This window comes from Hyaena hyaena, unplaced genomic scaffold, assembly GCF_003009895.1.
Source record: "Hyaena hyaena isolate Hyena2069 unplaced genomic scaffold, ASM300989v1 scaffold_364, whole genome shotgun sequence".
In the NCBI taxonomy this organism is placed as follows: domain Eukaryota; kingdom Metazoa; phylum Chordata; class Mammalia; order Carnivora; family Hyaenidae; genus Hyaena; species Hyaena hyaena.
The window spans coordinates 256,069-277,981 of NW_024080996.1; the positions used below are offsets into that span (position 1 = coordinate 256,069).

Here is a 21,913-nt window from a genome sequence, read left to right on the forward strand (position 1 = left end):
CAATCCCATTTGTGAAAGTCAATATTCAAGGGCAAAGGAAAGCCGCCCTGACACACATATATATAAAAAATAAATCTCTCAATTATCTCAGCTCATTTGCTTGGGGTCTCTCATTTTATGTCCCTGCTCCGCTGCGCAGTATATCTGTCCGGATAAAGAGTTACAGTCCGTTGGGCTACGTGTACGGGGTTGTAAAAAATACAGATGCCAAATTAACTGGCTGTGGCACTCAGCAGCTGATTGAGCTGATAATGACGCGATCTGACCTTTTTCTAATTTCTAATTATGTGCATCTCGGCTGTGCTGGCTACATGATTCTTCTTCTAATGATGGCTCCTGTGGTTGGCCTCTTCAGCCGCCCCCTCCCGACAGAACTACAAATGGGGTGGCAAAGGGCGCTGCTTGGCTCCCCAAATAAAGTTCTAGGGGCCCAGCCACACAGTCCCTTTGATGGCCAGGAGGAGAGTTTGGGAAGGTGGATCGCCTCACCTAAGTGACACTGCATTTGAGATTAACCTTCTGGATGCCATGCATTTTTAAAGGACATTTGGTTCCACATGCCATCTCGTTAATTTTTTTTTTTTTTTTTGGTTACCAGTCACATGAGACGGGTGTGTTAGATCTATAGACGGAGAAACCGAGCTTCAAGGGAGTTACGTCATTAAAGTCACACAGAGCATAAGCAGTGGAGCCAGGCTCAGGCCCTCTGTCTCTAAGTGCTCCTTTAACCCTCTCTACTTATTTGTTCGTTTATGTTATTATTATTTTGTTTTTATTTTATTGTTTAATTACTTGGTCTATTTTTATTATTTATTTATTTTTGAGAGAGAGAGAGAGAGGGAGGGTGTGAGTGAGCGAGGGGCAGAGAAAGGGAGAGAGAGAATCCCACGCACGCTCTGCACTGTCAGCACAGAGCCCGAAGCAGGGCTCAGACTCATGACCCATGAGATCATGACCTGAGCCAAAGTCAGATGCTTAACCCACGGAGCCACCCAGCATCAGTCTACTTAAATGACTGATGGGTCAGCCAGCTGTTGACCATGGCCAGCACATCTGGGCACATCAGGCCCATGTGGGTGGGTGTGATGTCTGAGGACTGTTCCCCCAATTGCCCCACTCCCAGCCCAGTCACCGGGACAGAAGACCAGGCAACACTGGAGCTCTGGGGCCACCGGGCAGCTGCTGCTACATCTATATCCCTAGGTCGGGCGTGCGTGTAGCAGACACTTAACCAAGTTTTGTTGGGTTGAACCAAGAAATTGGATTCTTTGAGTGAACAAAACCCAGAGAGACCCAGGCAGTGTTAGCAAGGGGAGGGCCTAGAGCTGGCCCCTTTCCGGTATTTTCCAGGTTATCCTGGAACAGCGTATCTTTGGTAGCTCACCTGGCAGGCAGTGGTGGGCAAGGTATGTGAGGTTTGTTACCCCACGACCCCTGATTCTTCTTTTTAATTAATAAATTTATTTTTGAGAGAGCACATGTCTGCGAGAGGGGGAGGGGGAGAGAGAATCCAAAGCAGGCTCTGCATTGTCAGCACAGAGCCTGATGCGGGGCTCGAACCCACAAACCGCGAGACCATGACATGAGCTGAAGTCAAATGCTTAACCGACTGAGCTACCCAGGCGCCCCGACTTCTGCTTCTTAAAAAGGTTTCCTTTCTTTCATATTACTCGGCTTGATTTTAGTTGTTTCCTACCAACTTAGGCCTCAGCTTCTTTCTGTGTCCTGTGCCAGGAGGGAGTCTTGGCCCCCCAGGCACATTCTGGCTCCCCCAGAAAGAGCCGCCTCCTCTCCCAGCTGCCTGGCTGCTGTGGGTCTAAATCCCAAGGACCTGCTTCACAGCTGCAGTTCTGAGGTGGTGATCAGCTGAAGGGCAGGGTAGGACCAGTCCAGCCTGGAAGGGACCGGACAGACAGTGGGCTGGGCTCCCAGGAAATACAGCTGCTCAGTCTTGGCCAGGAAAGAGGGAGGGCCAGGGATGAGCAGAGTGGACCCAGGGCCCTCAGGTACCTAACACCAGCACTTCTGACACCAGGCCAGCGCTTACTCTCTGGCACGTGCTCTCTCTCTCTAAACACCAGTCCCGCTCTAACACTTCACAGATTCCCAGGCCGGGGGGGATCTCTCTCTCGGCAGCTCTTCTGGACTCTATAAAATATCACGTTCAAGTCTTGAGAGAAGCAGTGGGGTGGATAATTCATAGAATAGAATGATATGTAAGTCACTTAGATCTGTTCCACAGGTGCTCTGAGTGTGTGTGTGTGTGTGTGTGTGTGTGTGTGTGTGTGTGTGTATGTGTTGGGGACCAGGTATCAGCTAAATGCTGGATCCAAGAGGTGAGCGCTATAAGCAACCGATTTACGGAGGACAGTTCTGTAGTTTCCAAATTCACCGTGCATGATCTGGGTAATCCACCCAGAGAAAATCAAGAATTGTGGTTAATAATTAATAATTCCGGGGTGACTGTATATTGTGATGACTGGACAGAGCAGTTTCTCTACTGCTCTCTCTCTCTCTCTCTCTCTCTCTGCAGTATTGCCAGGGGAGAAGAGAATTTCAGAAGTCCCCTATGGTAGTGGTTATCAACTTTTACTGTCGATTGCAGTTGCCCAGGAGGCTTCAAAATATATATGCACAGACCCCTACCAAAGTTCCTGAATCACACCCAGGTGGTGGGTTCCAGTGGTATGTACTTAAAAAAAACCCTGTTGGGATGATCTGGATGGTAAACGGGGTTTACGAGCCATGTCTGTGTCCCCCAGATGGAAAGGACATCTGCTGGCCTTCTCGACATGACTGTGTCTCCAGCTCTTTTTCTCCGTTGATGTGTTTGAATATGCCCGTGGCCTTCACCCTCTATGCTGTAGCACATGAGCCATCACCTCGTCTGTGAGGCAGCCTGAGGCAGATTTACTAACTTGCTGGGACTCCAGTCCTCCGAGCAGCGACTCCAGACCTTCTGGCTCCTACGCTTCTCCTTCCCTCCCACCTGTACTGCAAGGGGTGCTGGGCAGTGGGATGTTGGTGCCGCAGAGAGCAGAGAAAAAAAAGGCCTTTGGAGCAAGACCAGGGCATGCAACTCTTGGCACAAGGAGTCAGAAATTGTTCTCAGCCGCCAAATGGGTGCATCTAGTGCCTGCCCCATTGTGGGCACCCCACATTTTCTGTCAAATGGATGTATGAATAAAAGGATCATTTCTAGGGCATTTAGAGGGATCAGAGGGTAGGAAGACCTTAGCCAGGGTGGGGGTCGGAGGGTCTTTACCAGATTGTCCAGTTCTGGGTCATCGCTGAAGAAGGCTTTGTGTTCCTGTTCCTGCTGGTGGACAAAGTTCTCGATGTCCACATCAAAGCTGGCGGAGGTGATGCACTCAGAGCCCTGGGTGGCCTGTTCACATTTCTCAAACAGCAGCGTCAGGAGCGGGAAAAGAGGGTGCCTGCGGGGACATCGAGAACTCACACATGCGCACACGCAGAGACCTGCTGCTGGCTGGGCTTGGAAGCCACCGGGGCCCCTTCCCACATTCCCGTCACTCCTTCTCCCAAGGTCCTACTTCTCAAGAACATCCTGAGTCCCTGCGCCAGCTGGATGACAGCACTTCATACCCTGGCATGGAGGACCCAGTCTCCTCGTTCCTGGGGCATCAGAAGGCTCCGTTCCTCCCCACTGAGAGCCTGACGCTTCTCTTTGCTCAGATAAGCTGCATGGACATTTGGTGAGAGATGATGGGTATAGTTTCTTTCAAAGAAATAAGTGTCCATTTCTGGCTCAGGGTCAACCCGGGAAGGAAACGTAGGAAGCATCCAGAAAAGTCCGGGGCATGAGCGACAGTGCCTGGTCACAGACCCATTTGTGGCTGTCTGGAGCCAGCCGAGGGCAACAGATGTGCACACCTGTGTTTCTGCAAGTGTATGCGGGGGGACATGCGTGAGCTGGAATATTCCTCCACATGCAGTGGGCAGGTGTCTCCATCTGTCCAGAGTCTGCCAGCTGACTCAGTTTAGATCAGACACCCCCGTTACATGTGTAACATCTCCCTGCACCTTTCTATCATCGTACACTCAGCACAACCGTGATTCGATGACTATCTGCATCATTGTTTTCTTCCAAGATTGTCCCTGTCTTAATGATCACGGTTCCCTTAGGACCTTGCCCCACATGCTCATAGCAGGCACTTACTAGATATTTGGTGACTGGTGACGAATGGCCAGATGAAGACGGTGTGAGTGTGAGCATGTGTGGGGTGCGCGGGCACCGGTCTGTGATGTATTATGTAAGCTGAAGCACCTACCTGACTGGCTCTAAGGGACGCTCCCTTCGCTGCCCCTGCCCCTGCCCTATGCTGATGGCTCTCTGAGCTGTTTGCTTTATTATCTGCCTTCCTCACCAGACTGTGAGCTACATGAGGGCAAGAACCAAGCCCACCTTATTCTTCACTGGGCGTCTCGAGTCTAGAAGAGGTATGTGGATCCCAATACAAGCTTGTTGCATATTGTATGTGTGTGTACCTATTTGCACTTATAAGTGTGTATCATTCTTATTTCCCTGCAGCATGTGTGAACAATTAGATCTTAGTAGGTGTTTGCACAGGTTGCTGACCTTGGACCCTGCAGCCTCATTCCCTTTCACTGTGATTCCAAAAAAAGCATCTGCCCGTCCCACTCTGGGCTTCTCCTCAGTCCCTTGGGACCACACAGTTCAGCGCTTTCCTTCTGGGTTAAGCCCTGCTTGCTGGGAGAGGAGGAAGTATGTATGTCGGGCTTGGCTCCTAGGCCTCTGCCAACAGGGATATTCTAGTCAGCATGGCCTGACTTTCTGCAATGATGGAAATGGTCTACAACCTCTTCTGTCCAATATGGTAGTCTGCAGCCAACAGACACTTAAAACACGACTGTGGTGCCTGCAGCTCTGCATTTTAAATTTATTTAATTTCAGTGGATTTTAATGTAACTAGCTAGATGTGGCTACCCTATTGGAGAACACAGTAAGTCCTGAAAAGGAAAACAGATCATGCTTTTTTCCTTCCACTACACTACGAACACAGCAAGAGAAAGACTGCATATCTAGTCTACACAGTGTTTGTAAGTAGATGGGGGAACCCCCTCACAGCCTGTATTGGGATTCTAATAATTCTGGGCAAAAAGACAGAAAGGGCTTAGTTCCATCCACACTCATGCCTACAACCTAGTCATTCTACTCAGGCTCAGGGGCAGTGAGGGGATGAGGAGAGAGAAATTCCTGCTTCCTACGAGACGCCTGGCATGGCCGCCTGTCCCTGGACACTCTCACCTGACGCTTGTTTCGGGAGCGGATGCATAAACAGCTGGACCCCCAGAGTGCAGCCTACATTACAGTCTGGAGAGGAAAAAGGGTCAATATCTAAGGATGGTGCATCCGTAGTCCCCAGTTGCTAGAAGATCTATTCAGCTCCCGCAGGAAGCCGGTAGGGACAACAATGGGTTCGCTTACCTATCCAGTTGAAGACAAAGAAAAAACCAGGTGAAGGGGTTAAACTCCAGTGTAAGTCTTCATTTGCAGCCACTAATACCGCAGCATATTATAGTCTAATCTAACCTGATCCCAGTTTAATGCAAGATTCTCCTGGCCCTGAGTGGAATACCAAAGAAAGCCTCAGTGGCTGTAATTTAAGCAGAGCCCTGCAGTGGTTTAGCTGAGGGACATGAAAGGCAAATTCCAGACGGTGTTATGAATTATTGCGCCTTATGAACCTTCCTACTCTCAACAGATGCCTGCTGCCATTTAAACAGCCACTAGATCAATTAGGAATGAAAGGCACAAATCGACTCTGTACAAGGGCACTAAATTACCAGGAACTAATAATCCGCAGCATTGTGCCAGGTGCTGGGGCCGCCGCCCCCGCCCCAGCCCTGCAGCCGCCGCCGGTCACTGCACATTCCTTTCTCACGGGTTGCAGGGAGGGTGGGCAGCTGCTGAACAGAGAGGGGATAGACTCTGTGTGCGCGTGCCTGTGCACGCGTGTGCGCCAGGGTTGAATACAGGCTGTCAATGAGAGCGAGTGTGAGTGTTGTGTAAGTGTTCTGTCCCGTGTGTTTTTATTGTGGGTGTCTACACAATGCAGCTATGCAGTATGTGTGCACATAGAGGTTGTGTGTACGAAAGTGGGGTTCAGATTTTGCATGCTGTGAATACAGTGTGCATGCACCCTATATTGTATGCAGTGTGTGTGCATGCGTTCTGTGTTATTTGTATGCAGTATGTGTGAGGGGACTGTGTGTTCTGTGTACACGGCATGAATGCTATGTGGGGTGGGGAAGAGGGAATCTGCCAGTGATGGAGACCCCCAGCACTAGCGTTAGTGGGGAAAGTAGTCTTCTTCGCCACTGTTCTTGCCCCTGCAGGACAGAGAGTAGTCCAGGAAGGCCTCTTTGAGGAGGTGACATTTAAGTTAAGCTTCAGATGATGGGGAGGCAGTCATGCAAAGATCCAAGGGAGGGGCATTCCAAGCAGGAAAAAAAGAAAAACACTAAAGATAGGAAGGAGCCTGGCACGTTTCTAGAACAAAATCCAGATAAGTGCATGTGGAGCGAGGTAGGCAGGATGGGAATGGAGGGCGATGAGGAAGAAGAGGAACGCAGGTGTGGTGGAGGCATTGTCACACATGCCGGGGAATAATGTGCATCTTCTATAAGGAGCCACAGCCCGGGCTCTTTCTTATAAACATCTCACTTCTGGGTGTCAGATCTCCCCAGTGTGTGTGTGTATCCAGGGTGTTTTCTGTGGCTTCTGCTATCTCTCAGAAGGAAAAATACTTTCTGTTGCCACCTCCCCTCAACCCCCCATTTAACCAGGAGCCCCTGGACCACAGAAGAGACCTCATGGATATTGGGATGGCCACCTTTCTCCAGCCCCTCCCTGCCAGGGCCACACTCCCAGCTCCCACATCTCTCTTCTCATTTATCGCTCTCCCAGGCTCCTGCTTCTGCTCGCTCTGCTCCCTAGATCCCTGAGCTCAGGGGCTCAGATGGTACCTGAGCTTGCCCACAGCTTTTCTGTGGCTGATACCCAGCGTCAGTGAGCTGCCTGTGGTTCCCACGGTCCACCTGCCTGGATCTCTCCATAAGCCCAGATTGCTACCTGCCACCTGCTACCTCAAGCGTGGGGATGCATGAGATAATACTCCATCCTACCTCCTGAGAAACCAGCTGTTTCCCAGTGACCCAGCTGGGTTCTGTGGCCGTAGTCATGCCATGGGCTCCTCTAAGGCTGTTCCCAGCCCAGTTCCCGGCCCCTTCCCCAGATGCCCAGGCTATGCGTTGACCTATATTTCTAAGCTACCCTCCAATATCACCCCAGAAGGCTGGAGATGAGGCCGGAAGCCACCGGCAAGGAGTCCTTTCCAATAGCCCTTGCTGAAGGCTTGGGGTGGGGTGGGGTGAAATAGGGCAGGGACCATGGGAGCTGAGTGTCTTACTCACCGGGGACATGAATGGCCCTGTCTGAACCAGGCAAGGGATGGGGAGAAGGAGTTCCAGTTAGGTGTGGGATTTGCTTCTTTATTCTTGGCCTTCCCTGAGCTTCCGTTTGTCCAACTACAATGTTTTTTAAGAAGTCCCCCTTCCTGCTATCCAGATCTGTCCCATTGTGGATCAATACCCTTCAGAGGCTAGAAGCAAGAATGTGGAAAGCCAGTCCCCAGGGCCCAGACTATGATGAACAAGATATGAAAGATGGCCATTAGACTTTATTTCCAAAGAGTGGAGGACATTTGACCTCCATAAGAGCTCACCTTCTCCCTCCCAGATCTTTCTCCGCTCTTTTCCTCCTGTCGCCTCCCGCCTGACTGCCCCCTCCACCCCAATCTCTCTTAAGCCGTTCAAAATTTGGAGGAAATAAATCTCACTGCACTAATTCAGTGAGAGTTTGAGCCTCGTCAGTGCAGAACAAATAAAAGGAGTGAACTGGCATGACATTTTACTGCAGAAGAGAGGTCGTTTCCAGCCACTAATAAAAAGGATTTGACACAGACTAATAAAGAGAAATGAATTTCTCTAATGGCCTAATTTAGCACATTCAGCAGTGTGCCTCTGTCTGGGTGCTGGGGGGCGGGGGGAGCCGTGAGTGCCGACGGAGCCGGGAGCGGGGAGATGCGGCTGAGGAGAGGGGGAGAAGAGACCATCTCAAATAACATTGTATTATTTCTTTTCTCTTTTCTGAGGCCCTGCCGCCACCCCCAACCTCATCACCTCTCCTCGGGAGCATCTGAACCAAAATCAAGCTCAAGATATGCAGTTTCTGTTAACGATCCAAAGAAATAAAGAAGCCCTCTCCACAGACTTGCAGTCTTGCGCTAGCTTAAGAAGGTGATTAAACTGGATGTGTTGATTTCTACAGGGGTTTAAGTCATCGTTTGGTTTAATTACTTCTGACATTTCTGCCTTCGTGTTTTTTACATCACTCATTTGCTGGTCTGGAATGCCCAGTTTGGGCTGGCCCCCCCTCGTCCAGAGAACAGACTGGAGATAGGGGCAGGATTTTGGCTGAAGCCCTTTGGCAGCGGTGAACGTCACCCTCTAGCAGCAGACAGGCTGAGCCACCCCTCGCTCAAACCCCGATTTTTCTTCAGGGCAAGGCAATCCCGCCTACCCTACTCCCTCTCCCGGTGAGGCTTCTGAGAGCCTTCTTGGGCAGGTGAGCCTCAACACAGTGCATCTTATTCTTCTCTATCTCAGGACAGATACTCTTTTCTTTTCTTTTAAGATTTATTTATTTTTGAGAGAGAGAGAGAGAGAGAGAGAGAGAGAGAACGCGCTAGTGGGGAAGGGGCAGAGAGAAGGGGACAGAAGATCCGAAGCAGGCTCTGTGCTAACAGCAGTGAACCCGATGTGGGGCTCGAACTCATGAACTGTGAGATCATGAACTGAAGTTCAAGTTGGACACTCAACTGACTGAGCTGCCCAGGCCCCCCGGGACAGATATTCGCAACATAAATTGGCCTGATAGGTTTCCCTAACATTTCCAAAGGCCTCCAGGGATGGAGACCCCCACTTCCTTGGTAATTCGTATACTTGTTGTACTTGACTTCAAGTTCCCCCTAGAAGGCGGAAGCTTGTTAAAAAGATTCAAGAAAAGACAGTTGGACCCTTCTCTATTTCTCTTCCTTCCCCCCCTTGGGCAACTTTGTAGGTTTTTGGAAAAAACAAACAAACAAACAACTTTTTAACATTTCTTCCTGCTTAGAGGACCAGAAATACAGAAACAGGGACAGGAAAAAGAAAGAATGTAAAACTATAGAGCCTCAGGGAAGGTAACATGCAAAGAACACAAGAGACAGGGATAGGTACGTAGATGGAAACAGCACTGCAGATGGGGGCGGGGGTGGGGGCGGCGAGGATGGTCACACGCAGGGAGGCACATAAGTGTTGAGTTCTCTTTCTGGGTGATAAACCTTGTGATTCACAGTCATGCCACTCTGTCACTTCTGAGCCTCTCAGCCATCCCTTCCCTTGTGACCTTGGCCAGGACTGCAGACCTCAATTATGGGTCCAGCCAAGTGTGTGGCAGCCTGCCTGGCTATCCACCTCCTCTCCCCGTCACTGACCTTGGAACCCCCAGGCCTCTCCTGCACCTCACCTCGCAGTCCAGACTCGTCCAGCTAGGGGGAGGATGGACAGAGGAGGCTCAGCGTTGCCTCTCACACCCCCTCCCCAAGCCCAGGCAACATCTTCCAATGGGAGCTCAGAGCCTCCCAGGCCTGGCTGGGTGAGGAGTGGGCGGTTCAGACGGTGCGATGGTTAGTAAGACAGCCAGATTTCTGGGTGGAGGTTTTCAGTGATGAGCCAGTGGGTCAAGAGGCCTGGTCAGGGTCTGACTGCTGCAGAGATTATTCGTCGACTGGCCAGTGAGGTGGTGTAAGGTGAGAAAAGCAGGGACCAAGAGGCTGGCTCTCACGTGATCTGACCCACCTAGTCTCCACCCACAAACACAGGGCAGCTCTTGAATCACCAAAGGCTCGCCCCCCCACTGGAAGTCCAGCCAGACACTGGCATTTTGATCCTTTATTTCTAATGCCCTAGGCCAGAGGTCACAGGAATCACAGAGTCATAGACAATGCCCTGGAGTCACTTTCCAGGCCCCCCCCCCCGCCCCCTTCCCCCCGGCTTTTTCCTGGGCATCTATTCAGGGCAGCAGGCCCATTGCCCGTATTCGTTCTGACAACTCTGGTGACAGTCCTCCCGGAGGCTAATGAAATAAAGTTCACATCCTCAGATGAACATTCCAGGTATATCATGGTGCGGCCTCAGGCTTCGGTACTTTTCTCAAGGGGCTCAGCAGAGAATGTGCTGTTGGGCAGACCACAGGTGGCCTCTGGCCCCCTCGTCTCCTTGCTCACCCCCTTCGCCGACTCCGGCAAACTGGACTTCTCGCGCTTGCCTTTGTTCTTGCTGTGCCTGCCACCTGAACCGGGTTCCCGGGGCTCTGCCTGTCCCCCTAATAACCTTCAGAATCCATCTCAAGATGCCACCCGCTCTACCAAGGCTTCCTAGTGGGTCTCTCCAGTGAGAAAAATGTTGCTTCCTCTGAAGCATCCTGGGAAATGCTTTGGGGTTTCTATCTCGACCTCGCTCACACTTCCGGGTGAGAAGCTCTGTGGTCTGAAATAAGCACAGACTTCAGGGTGAGAGGGCGGGTGTGCCTTTGGGGCAAGTTACTGAATTTTTCTGAGCCTCAGTTTCCTCTTTTCTAAAATAGGGATAATATCACCTAACTTGCAGGTTATTGTAAGGATTAAATGAAGAAACATGTAGAGTGTCTGGCACTTAGTAAGCTATCAATTAATGCTTGTTCCACTTCCCTGGAAAGGTGTGTGGGCACCTTTTTTATTCAGAGCAACATTGACACCATCGGCTCCAATAAATTTCTATTCCCATATCCACTGACTCATTTGGCAGGGAAAACAAGCCCACGTGCCAATTCAAATAGAGGCACAGAAAGAGGAGGAGGAGAGGCAACGTACAATTTATCAGAACCTCTTCTTTTTTTTTTTTTTTTAGCCAAAAAAGCACTGCCAGTAAGAATTTATTTTTATTTCCCTTATGACACTCATTAAATTCTACTAACTTTAGTTGTTTGTGCACAGATCTGTCTTCCTCGCTGTGTGGTGAGCTGCTCTGGCCTGTGAACTTGTCTCAGCTCTTTTTGAATTCCCAAGGGTCACGCACAGTGCCTGACACACAACAGAGGATCAATAAATATGTGAATGAATCAATGAACGGGAACAGAGGAACTATGGGAAGCAAGGTTCTAACACACAATCCTCAAGTTCTTTTGGGCTCAGAACCCATCTCTACAGCAAGACTCAGATAAAACGTTGCCATCTGGCAGCTTCTAGCTACGATGGCTACTAAAGGACCTGCCTTCCTTGTGCTCTCTGCTGGGTGTGTGCGGGGTGGGGGCTGGCAAGGGCCTGGAGGGAGGGGGGTGAGTGTGAAGGAAGAGCTCACCCAGCCCTCTATGTCTCCTCCCCTCGAAGGCACCAGATGGAGAGAGCAGAGTGGGGTGGGGGAGGACGAGCCAGCAGCTCCTGGTTGGATGTATTTTTACTGCAGGTGTGACGTTGAGACCATGCGGGTGTATTTTTAGTCCTGCCTAGTGGGTGGTGTGTTCGCCTGGGTTGCCTTGGAGAGGACTTCTTCTTGTTGCTAAATTGGAATCGCATCTGCTAGGGTTCCTGGGCTCCAACCAGCTCTCCTCCCCCAGGTGGGTGGATAGGTCCATTCTTGGCAAGGGTGGGGCCCAGGGCAGGCCACAGTCTGCTCCGTCCCCATCCCTTTATTCCCCCACCCCCCTGCACCCCTTCCTTCTGGCACAATAAAAATAAAAGTAATAATAATAAATGTGAAATCTCAACAAAGTGATTGCTAAGGCTAGCCTGCAAGGGCAAGAATACCAACCACCTAAAAGTTGAGACCTGCTGGGACTTCACATTCAGCCCTTTCATTTTAAGGAGAGGTGACTCAAAAAGGGAAGTGTCTTGCCCAAGTTTAGCTAGTGAGAGGCAGTCAGAGCTTCTGCCCAAGTCACTAGAGATCGAGGCAAGCCCCAACCAGCGCACAGTCTAGGGGGAGGGGTGTTGTGGGGAAGGCGTTCTGTCCGTTCTGCCTTGGCCACTGGCAGTGAGGAAACACACACACACACTCTTTGTGGCCCTTTGTAAGTTACACAGTGTTCTTCCATGTGCTCCTTGCATTCAAATGCTCAGTATTCTTATTCTCGTTTTACCAATTAGCAAACTGAGGTACGTGTGGTTAAATAATGATATCAAGCTACTAAGTGGCTGAGTTGAGATTTAAATCTGGGAATCCAAACTCCAAATTTTGGGCTCCCCTCTCCTATCTCTTAGTTTTGAACCATTATTGGAATCAGTTCCTTCTCCTCCCTTTTTCTCTTCTCCTCTTCTGTCCTTGAGTCACATGTGTCCTTGGGGTCACAGAACTGAGTTGCCATGTTTACCCTTTGAGCATCAAGATCATTGTAGCACAAGAGAATCTGTCTTATCAAAGGAGTTTCCAAAAGAGTCTTCTCTCATAATAATAATACTTCCATGTGTTTGGAGAGGGCTTCCACATTTTTATAGCACTTTCAGTTTCTCCTCTGATGCCTACCCTGTGAGGTAGGACAAGCTTATCTAAAGAGGTTAAATGATTTGCCCAATGGTAGAGTAAGAATTGAGACTGAAGGCTTAGTCTTCTGTTCTTTCCGCTTGACCATGAAATGGACTAGAGCTTGAGAGGATCTGAGAGTGGTGCCATGGTTCAAAGAAAGGCAAGGGGTGCCTGGGTGGCTCAGTCCGTTGAGGGTCCAACTCTTGATTTCGGCTCGGGTCATGATCTCATGGTTCTTGGGATCAAGCTCCACGCTCAGCGCGGAGTCTGTTTGGGATTCTCTTTCTCCCTCTGCCTCTCTCCCCTGCTCAGTCACACTTTCTCCTCTCTCTCAAAATAAATAAATAAATAAATAAAACATTTTTTAAAAATTTAAAAGAAGGGCAAGACTGGCTCAGTCCAGCCCTGGAGAGAAGCCCTTGGCCTCAATGGCCCCAGCTTGCTGGCTCTCCTTCTAGTCCACCCCACCTGGTTCACAGCAGTGGAACACCCAGTTACTAGCTGTCTTCCCTCTTACAAGGGGGATGGATCCAGTCTAGTACTTATCGCAATAACTACTCACAAATGCAGCCACTGTTCACTATGAGCCTTCTACGTGGCAAGCACTGTCAGCTGTTAGCATCGATTATCTCCTTTAATCCTAACATAACCTTGTGAGGATGAAAGCTGCTGGGTTCCAGGGTCCTGGTATCTTATCAGCGTGCCTTATCTCGGTGGGGTACCTGGACTTCTTGGCTCTGCCTGGGCCAGGCCAGTAAGCTGTGGAAGCAGCACACCTGCTCCCCGGACCAGACAGCTGCAGCCCCCGTGCCTGCCAGCAGCCTGTGCAGAGTCTGTGCGTGGGCTGGGGGCCCTCCAGATGCTGGCGGGGGCTGGGGGAGGGAGGCCAGGAACAGGCTTTGCCTGGGGCCCGGGGAGAACTGAGCATGGTTTTACTCTCAGATTATGGCTCCAACAGGATCACTCCCCTGACTGTAGTCAACAGCTGAAATGTTATCTCTGATGCCAGTGAATCCAACTGCTTGCAAGAGCCCGGAGTCGGCTGGAGCCCCCAGCCCGGAGAGCCCAGCCCAGAACGCAGCCAGGAACATCTGCTTCTGGCATCCAGTCTAGAAGCTCTAGCCTGAAGCATCTGGTCCTGACTTTTCTGCTTGAAGTGGCTGAATTTCTCCCACATCTTTCTCAGGCCACGTCACCCAGCACATTCCAGGACTGACCAAGCACAGTGCCAGGGAAGGCATAGGGTTAAGCCCCAGGGTCAACTCACTGGAGCCAGGACACCCTTTGGTCACAAGGTGGAAGCCTTCCCTCAAAGACGCTTCATTAGGACGTGCTAGTTCCTAGGGTCCTTCCCGGCCAGGCAGCTGCTGAGGAGGATGGTCACAAGAGGACCCAGCCCCTCTGTCCAGCTCCCAGACCTCGGGGGTCCCGCCCACCCCATTTTACAGGCTCAACTATCATTTCCCTTGGGTTTCACCTCCCTGGGGAAAAGCAGTGCAATTCTCCCACACTGTACTGTGGCCAGAAGCCTCGCGGTCAATTCCACAAATACTTTTTGAGCCCATACTATGTGCCAAGTTTATATTAGAGTCACTCTCTAAGTCTATCTTTCTCTTACTCCCTGGACTGGTTCTTCTTTATTCCAAACCCCTCTTGGAACTTGACACGATGCTTGACACATAGCAGAGCTCACTACATGCTTAACTGAATTGCAATATGGACACCTCTTGACTGGGGTCGGGGGGGGCGGCTTTCCAGTCCTGCCTCTGGCTGCCTCACCTCCCAGCATTTCTAGCATCTTCTAGCCTGACCAACCCCTGCTTGCATTTCCCCAAACATCTGACAGCAGCTAACACCTACAGAGCACTCACCAAATGTGGGGTTCTTTACTGAATACGTAATATGCATTCTCTCATGGATTCCTCATAACCGTCCTGATGAAGAGATAGTACCGCATTCTACAGATGCGGAAACTGAGGCCCAGAAAGGCTTAGTGCCCACGGTGGAGCCAGAATGTAAACCCAGGTGATCTAAACATAAAGGTCAAGTTCCTAACTGTGAATTCCACCCCCCTGAATGCACCAGACTGCCTCTCATCCTGAACAGGCCACGGGGACACATACTGGCCCCTCTTGCTTCAAACATCCTCACCCCACCCCCAACCCACGCAGCAAACACTGATCTGCGTGTCAGGTATTATCCCGTATTCTCTAATTTTAAGTCTAGCTAGTACTATTTTCTTTTTTACAGTTGAGAAAACAGAGGCTCAGCGAGATTAACTCGCCCAAGGTGACAAAGCTAGCGATCACCAAGTCTATTTCTAGAGCTCGTGGCACTGCCCAGCACAGCCATTCTCCTGCATTTACAACTCTAACTCCAGGGCTGCCGGGACCAAGCCCCGAGCCTCGGTGACCTTTACAAGGGTGGCCTCCATAGAGTGATCTGAACACTGCCACTGGCCTGTTCTGATCCTTCCCCAAGTGACTGTGGATTCATTCTAGAGGGGCCCAGTCTGGATAAGACAGGGACAAGTAGAACACAGGGCTTTAGAAATATATATTGCTTTTACTGAACGAGAACTGGGCTCCAGCATGAGCTGCCCGGGGTAGTCTCGCACGGGTAGAAGCTTTGAGTCTGTGGTTGAGAAGGACAAGGCTGTCCTGAAGACCTACAAGTGCCAAAGGGCAAGGTCAAGATTCTGGAAGCTGGGACGCTGAAGAGGAGGCAAAGCCTGGTTTGATGTAGGGTTTCTGAAGCTTCCAGGAAGGAATTTTTGTTAACAGGTAAACCAAGAAGGGCCTGGCATCCACTTGGAGAAGGTGGGGACGTTGGGGTGAAGGCGGGGCCTTGCCCAAGCAGATGGGAAGAGACAGTGCTGGGTAGAAACTAGGAAGGAGAAAATTCACTGCCTTGGGGTTAAAAATGAAAAATCACAATTGCAAACGCCTACTCCGTGCTGGACACTGTTTGAAGCTGTTAATTCATCAAGACAGAACATTTCAAATTTAGAACCCAGGAAAAGACCATTCAGGCCCATGAGGATGATGGAGAAATGTAGGATCATGGCTAAAGATATGAATGAAACCGTTCCAAAGAATTGGTTAGAAGATGTACTGACCTCGTCAAAATCAGAAGACTGTGGGCGTGTAGCTTGCCTACCTGGGTGGGGGGGTTGTACTTGCGGCAGGCAAGAGCCAACTGGGTGCCCCTCTTGGCAACTCTGTTCAGCGGTACCCCGTTGGTAGTTTGAAATGGGCCATGGTGGGGGCGCCTGGGTGGCTCAGTTGGTTAAGCATCGGACTTCAGCTCAGGTCCTGATCTCACAGTTTGTGAGTTCAAGTCCCATGTTGGGGTCTCTGCTGTCAGCACAGAGCTGGCTTCAGATCCTCTGTCTCCCTCCCTCTCTCGCTCTGCCCCTCCTCTGCTTATGGTCTCCATCTCTCTCAAAAATAAACACTGAACAAATTTTTTAAAAAATAAAGAAATTGGCCACGATAGGAGCATTTCCACCGTGGAAATCAGCAAATGCTACACTCCATGGCTCTCTGTCACCTAGCCCCTGATAGCCAGCACGCCAGCCTAGAACGCTGGTGTATTTATGAGGTGCCGCCTAGCCTAGTTAATAAATCCATTCAACAAGCTCTCGTGCATACTGTGTCCAAGCTGCTGACTCTAAGGTATTGTATAGGGCACCAGGGATAGATCAATGAATAAAACAGACATAGACCCTGCCCTCATGGAGTTAACAATCTAGTGGGGGAAATAGAAACACTATTAATGAAATCAATTCAATTGTGAGCTGTGGCACAGAGGAGAAATACGGGGTGTGGGGGGGTGGGCAACAGCCAGCCACCCTCTCCACCTGCTCAGCAGCTCGATTCTCGGGCATTTTAAATGCAGAAGCAAAGTATGCTGCCCCCGCCACTCTCTCACTGCTCAGTCTACAGCCTGGCATTTCCTGTCAATAGCAGGTAACTTCTGCGCTGAGTGGGCCCCTTTTCTCAGAGAGCTGTTCAGTCTCATGGGGGAGAACCAGAGCCTGAGCAGAGTTTTCTCAGCAAAGCGGACCTCCTCCCGGCCTCGCACCTGGCCAGGCCTAACTCCCTGCCACTCTTCTTGCTCCCAAGGACATCATGGTTTCCATGGGAACCCACTCACTTCAAACAGGAACGAAGGAGACTGGAGGGGAGGAGGGAGAGTGAAAGCTGGATTAACCCCACCCTCCTGGCCCTGTCTCTGCAAGCCTGGCCATCAAACCACCAGGTCCCGGACAGCACCTGACACCGTCCACCCGCATGGAGGGATGGGGTGGGGCGGTCCAAGCAAAGTTTGAACTTCCTGGGGGAAAGCCCCAGGGCTGAGGTGGGGGGCTAGGGAAAGGGAGGATTGCACTAGGTCCGAACATACGGTGGTCCTCACTGCACAGGGCCTCCCCTCCTCAGACCCTCTCTCAGCTCTGTTCTTGGGCCACAAACACAATTACCCACCATGTGCATCCAATCATGGAATCTGTCCGGATTAGACTGCAATCATTAATCCGAGCGGGAGCTCCGGTTGCCTTGCTGATTAGCCCAGATGATGCTCTGGTATGATCCAATTAAAGACAGACTGCCTCCCCTCTCCCCCACCACACACACACACACACACACACACACACACACACACACACACACTTTCCACATCAGAAGGAACCAATACATTTCATTAACACATCCTCATACACAAATAGAACCTCAGGGGCACTGGCAGGCTCCCTGGGCTCACAGGCACACCCCTCCTTTTTGTCACACTGTCCCCCTGCCACCCTGCAGAGGCTTGGTCTGAAAGGGGCCCCCTCCGCCCTTCCTTCATCTGTGGTTCCGGGAGGGGCCCCAGTGGGGTCTCCCAGAAGTCAGTGCTGGGCACTAATCTGAACTGAAAGAGCCTTGTTACATTTATTGACATAAAATGCTGACTCCCTGATGTGCTTTGGACGAGCCAGGCTGCCCCAAGGCAGGCAAATCTAATTAAAATTACCTGACCCTTCAGGAGGCTGAGCTCCCTCCCCGGTCATCCTGCAATGGCTGTAGAGAGAAGAGCTGGTACTAATGGGAGAGGTGTGGTTGTGGGGGAACACCCCGGGTCCCTGGGACAGGAGAGACTGCAGAGAAAAGCCGGCAAAGGTGCCAGTATCAGCTCTCTCGGTTGTCCTGAGATGCTGGGCGGCCATGTTTGTCTGGGCGATTGGTGGCAACCAACCTGGGGTTCCTTCTTCACGGTCAGACAGCGACAGAGAAAATTGGGGCAAATGCCGAGGGCAGTTGGGGGCTCAGCCCGGTGGGAGAAGTTAAAGCTTGGGTGCGAAGGTGAGCGGGAAACAGTGTTGGTTGGAGGACTGTCTGGGCCTTTATGTTTCAAGTGACATCATGATGAACAGCTCCCATGGGAGAGGTGACCCACGTCTCCCACAGGTTGGCCTGGGAGGAGGACACATGGAATGGGCCTGGGACCTTGGGAAGGGCTAGGGAGGCCATCTGCTTTGTGTCACAGAGCCAGGTGCTCACATGAGCTCTCTCAATGACCTACTGAACCCCCCGGTTAGCTTCTGTCCTGAAACCAAAGCTCACGGAGGTAAGTACACAAAATGAGGTGGGACTCAAGCCTGGGTTTCATCAGGCACCTTTCTAGACTATGATCTGTGCTCATTACAGGTCTGTGTCCCCTGTCTGCAAAGATGCCTGGGTCGATGCACACAGGTCACATGGTATGAGCGGGGCCGAGAGTCTGCGTCTTTAAACAGCTCCCAGGGGATCCAGGGCTGTTAGCCCTGGGCTGTTAGCCACTGGGCCATACTATGGGTAGCAATGACCTACATGGAGTATGATGACTGTAAGCCCCAAGCCATCAGAGCATCAGGAGGTTTTCAGACGCCACGGTACTCTCCCTTCTCATGCCCCTCACAAAAGCACAAGCCCACCTCAGGGTTTAATGTCCAGGTGGTTGTGCAGCCTCATCTCCCCACAGCAGGTGCTCTGGCCACTGGCCATTCTGGGAACACGGAGGCTCTGCTCTGTCTGGAAGGCCCTACTCTAGCGCATTTCTCCTCCTGGTGGACTCTCGTACTAGCCTTTAAGATCAAACTCAAATACTGCCTCCTCAGTGAAGCCTTCTCTGTTAAAGCCCTGACCACACTGTGTTGATTTCTCGTCTGCCTATTTTTCTGTCCCTGGAGAGACGGGGAAGAGCCCACGCGTCTGTTTTGATGGGTTTACCCTCTCTTGCCTGAAGTCCAGCTCAGCGCCTCCACTTATTAATAGTAAGGGTTCGATAAACGAGTGCGAAGGAAGGGGAGTCAGGAGGACGGGAGTGCCCAGTCTCCCTGACAGGTACTGTGACCAGATGTGGGAGTTCCTCGGGGTCCAAAGCAGAGTTCTTTCCTGGCACGCAACCGGGCCTGCCCTGTGCACTGGGCAGAGTCGGGCACAGGCACGGTGACTTCTTCCGGCAGGGCTGGGAAAGACCCTCTCGGCGGGACCTGTGGATCAGGGCTCACTGCTCAGGACTCCGTGTTGGCATTAGAGGCACTCAGCTCATCAGAGTAACTAAAAATAATGCCAACGATAATGATAATAACAGCAGTAATTACCACCATTACCATAAAAGCACTGTCACTACGGGGAGGAGTGAGGCAGGAATCAATCTCCTTCCCGTTCGTCTCAGCCAGACCGTTGCCCATGTGACGGATTATTGGCACCTGCTGCAGGGTGTGTCCAGCCACAGGCAAGATGCGCTGGCTGATACACATGAATGTATGTGCTCACACAAGCGAGCGTGAGCAAGGGTGTCACCTTAATATTGAATGCCGACTCGGGCATCTTTTCTGGTGGCGTGGGTGCCCCAAAGGAAAAACAATGACTAACGTATCTGCTGGGGCTTCATTCAGGGCGGCTCTCAGAGGACTGCATCTTGTCAACCACATGGACACACCAGACAGCCCCTGGGCCCCTCCCAGCCCCGCCCCCCCGGAACATTCAGGGCCTGGCCCTGCTCTTGGCTGCCGGCTCTCTGAAAACTCCCCATCTGGAAGCAGGGTACCAGAATGTACACAGCCACACATTACACCTCTCGCTATAAAACAAAGACAGTCATGGATCAAAAAAAAAAAAAAAAAAAAGAGGACCGGCTGCATTAGATCCCCCTGGAATGGTTTTTAAAAATTCATATTCCTCTTCCTAGGGCTTGACCTACTGATTCAGCATTTCTGAGCATGGAGCCCAGAAATATGCATTTTAATAAGATCTCCCAATGGGTTTCAGGCATGCTAAAGTTTGTGTAATTCCACGTCCTAGACGGGACCAGCAGACGGCCAGTGTGCTTGCTGGAGTGAAGCACGGAGGGGACATGCAAGCAGGCAGCAGTTTGCTGAGCAGAGCGTTTCTGATGCTCAAGGGGGCTCAGTCCCCAGCTGGGATGAGGAAAGGGTCCTTCTGGAAGATATTGCCTGGGCCCTCTTGGTCCTCACCAGACAATCCCAGGAAGCTAGCATCAACCCACATTGGTTGGCCAGCTGAGGGATGTCCAGGTTGATTTGAGAGAGAAGGCGGCAAGGACAGCAGCTGTTGGCCATTGTCTTTATGTGCCCACCCGCTGGCCTGTGTTCTCCTCTCCCAAGGCTGAGCTGGGCCAGAGGCTGACTGGGGGTGGGGGTGGGGGGTGGCTTCCCAATACAGCTGAAGCATCTCCTACCTGTACACAGCTCGCTTGTCAGCCTCCAGCTGGGCCTGGGGGTCAATGGGGGCACTGGGCACAGGTGTGCTGGCAGCAGCCGAGGGTGCGGAGATGTGGACAGCCTGGGTCTTAGAGGGCGCCTGAGCAGTTGCTGTCATCTGCAGAGAGAGAAAAGGGGAGGAGGCAGGTTAGTATGGCCCGGACACCTGGTTCCCCAGCTGGAATTGGGGGGCCCGCCTCAGCCAGTGGTGTCTGCATGTGAACAGGAGAATGTGTGCAAGGGAATTGTGAGTTTGCAACCAGCATCTGTTTGTTTGCGTGCTACAGTGAGAAGGAAGCAACCTCTAGGTGAAAACATTCTAGAGAATAATTAAGGAGCCTACAAAACTGGGTGGTGCACCAGCACTCTTTAGAAGAGACGACTGATTCTTCTTAATGCAAATTAGGGTGGCTACCTCTGCCAAGAAGCAGAAGAAACCAAAATGATGAACCCTTTAAATTGTTCCTATAAGTCATTTGGGCTGGACTGGGCAGTAGGAGTTGACTTGATGACTTTGGAGAGCAGAAAAAAAAATTAGCTCAATCAGTTCTCATTTGGGAAGAGGTTTAGTCCATGTAACCCAAGCCAGAAGTAACCATTTTAATGGTTTTGATTGATCATCGAACAGGTCTCCAAATTTGATTTACCTGGGTGTTTGGAGACAAGCAGGTTTTAGTGGACACTGGACAGATTTCTGTTCTCAGCCACAACAAACATTCAGGGCAGGGATTTTCGTCCTACGTAATGTTTTTGAAGGTATCCCTGTGCCCCCAATTTTGTGCCAATCAGAGCAACTCCTTTTAATGTTATATGTTGGGCTTTCTGTATAAAATTAAAAAAAAAATTTTTAATGTTTTATTTATTTTTGAGAGAGAGAGAGAGACAGCACAAGCGGGGGAGGGCCAGAGAAAGAGGGAGACACAGAATCTGAAGAGAGGCTCCAGGCTCTGAGCTAGCTGTCAGCACAGAGCCCGACATGGGGCTTGAACCCACGAACCATGAAATCATGACCTAAGCCGAAGTCAGACGCTCAACTGACTAAGCCACCCAGGTGTCCCTGTATAAAATTTTATGAAATGATTAGATGGCTTACATTTTTTGATAACTACCCTTATAGAGTTTAATGCTTTTTATAATATATTCTCCTTAGTCAAATGGATCCCTAAAATGTCATGAATGATGACCATGCCTCAACTATTCTTTTTTTTCCAGCCCATCCATAGCACCAGTGTTGTTGGGCTTGGTACACTTGTCTGCCTTCCCCACTGAAGCCTTGGTGGCACCTTCATCCGTAGCTCCCAGATGACACAGAGTACGTGCTTGGCCTTTGTTGAGAAAATGAATGAATGAATACATCTTAAAAGAATCGGATGTTGTATAGCTGGAATGCTTATCATACGATCTAGGTCTCTGCTTTCTGGAAGAAAAAGTATGGTTCTTGCATCAGCCCAGGCACATCATTGCTCATGCTGCTGCTATGATCCCCAAGACACTTGGTTTGCTTTTGCTGTTTCATTTTCT

At 50.8% G+C, this 21,913-nt stretch overlaps 1 protein-coding gene across 4 annotated transcripts in view; it reads right to left on the reverse strand.

Moving 5' to 3' along the window:
• Window positions 1-21,913, reverse strand: part of PKNOX2 (PBX/knotted 1 homeobox 2) — a 316,850-nt gene that overhangs the window by 43,369 nt on the left and 251,568 nt on the right. For all 4 annotated transcript variants that reach the window (XM_039250244.1, XM_039250245.1, XM_039250247.1 and 1 more), the window contains 2 exons: window positions 20,371-20,510; window positions 3,266-3,437 (listed from right to left, as the gene is read on the reverse strand). In XM_039250244.1, the coding sequence (XP_039106175.1) occupies window positions 3,266-3,437; window positions 20,371-20,510 (312 nt within the window). The remainder of the gene's footprint in view (window positions 1-3,265; window positions 3,438-20,370; window positions 20,511-21,913) is intronic.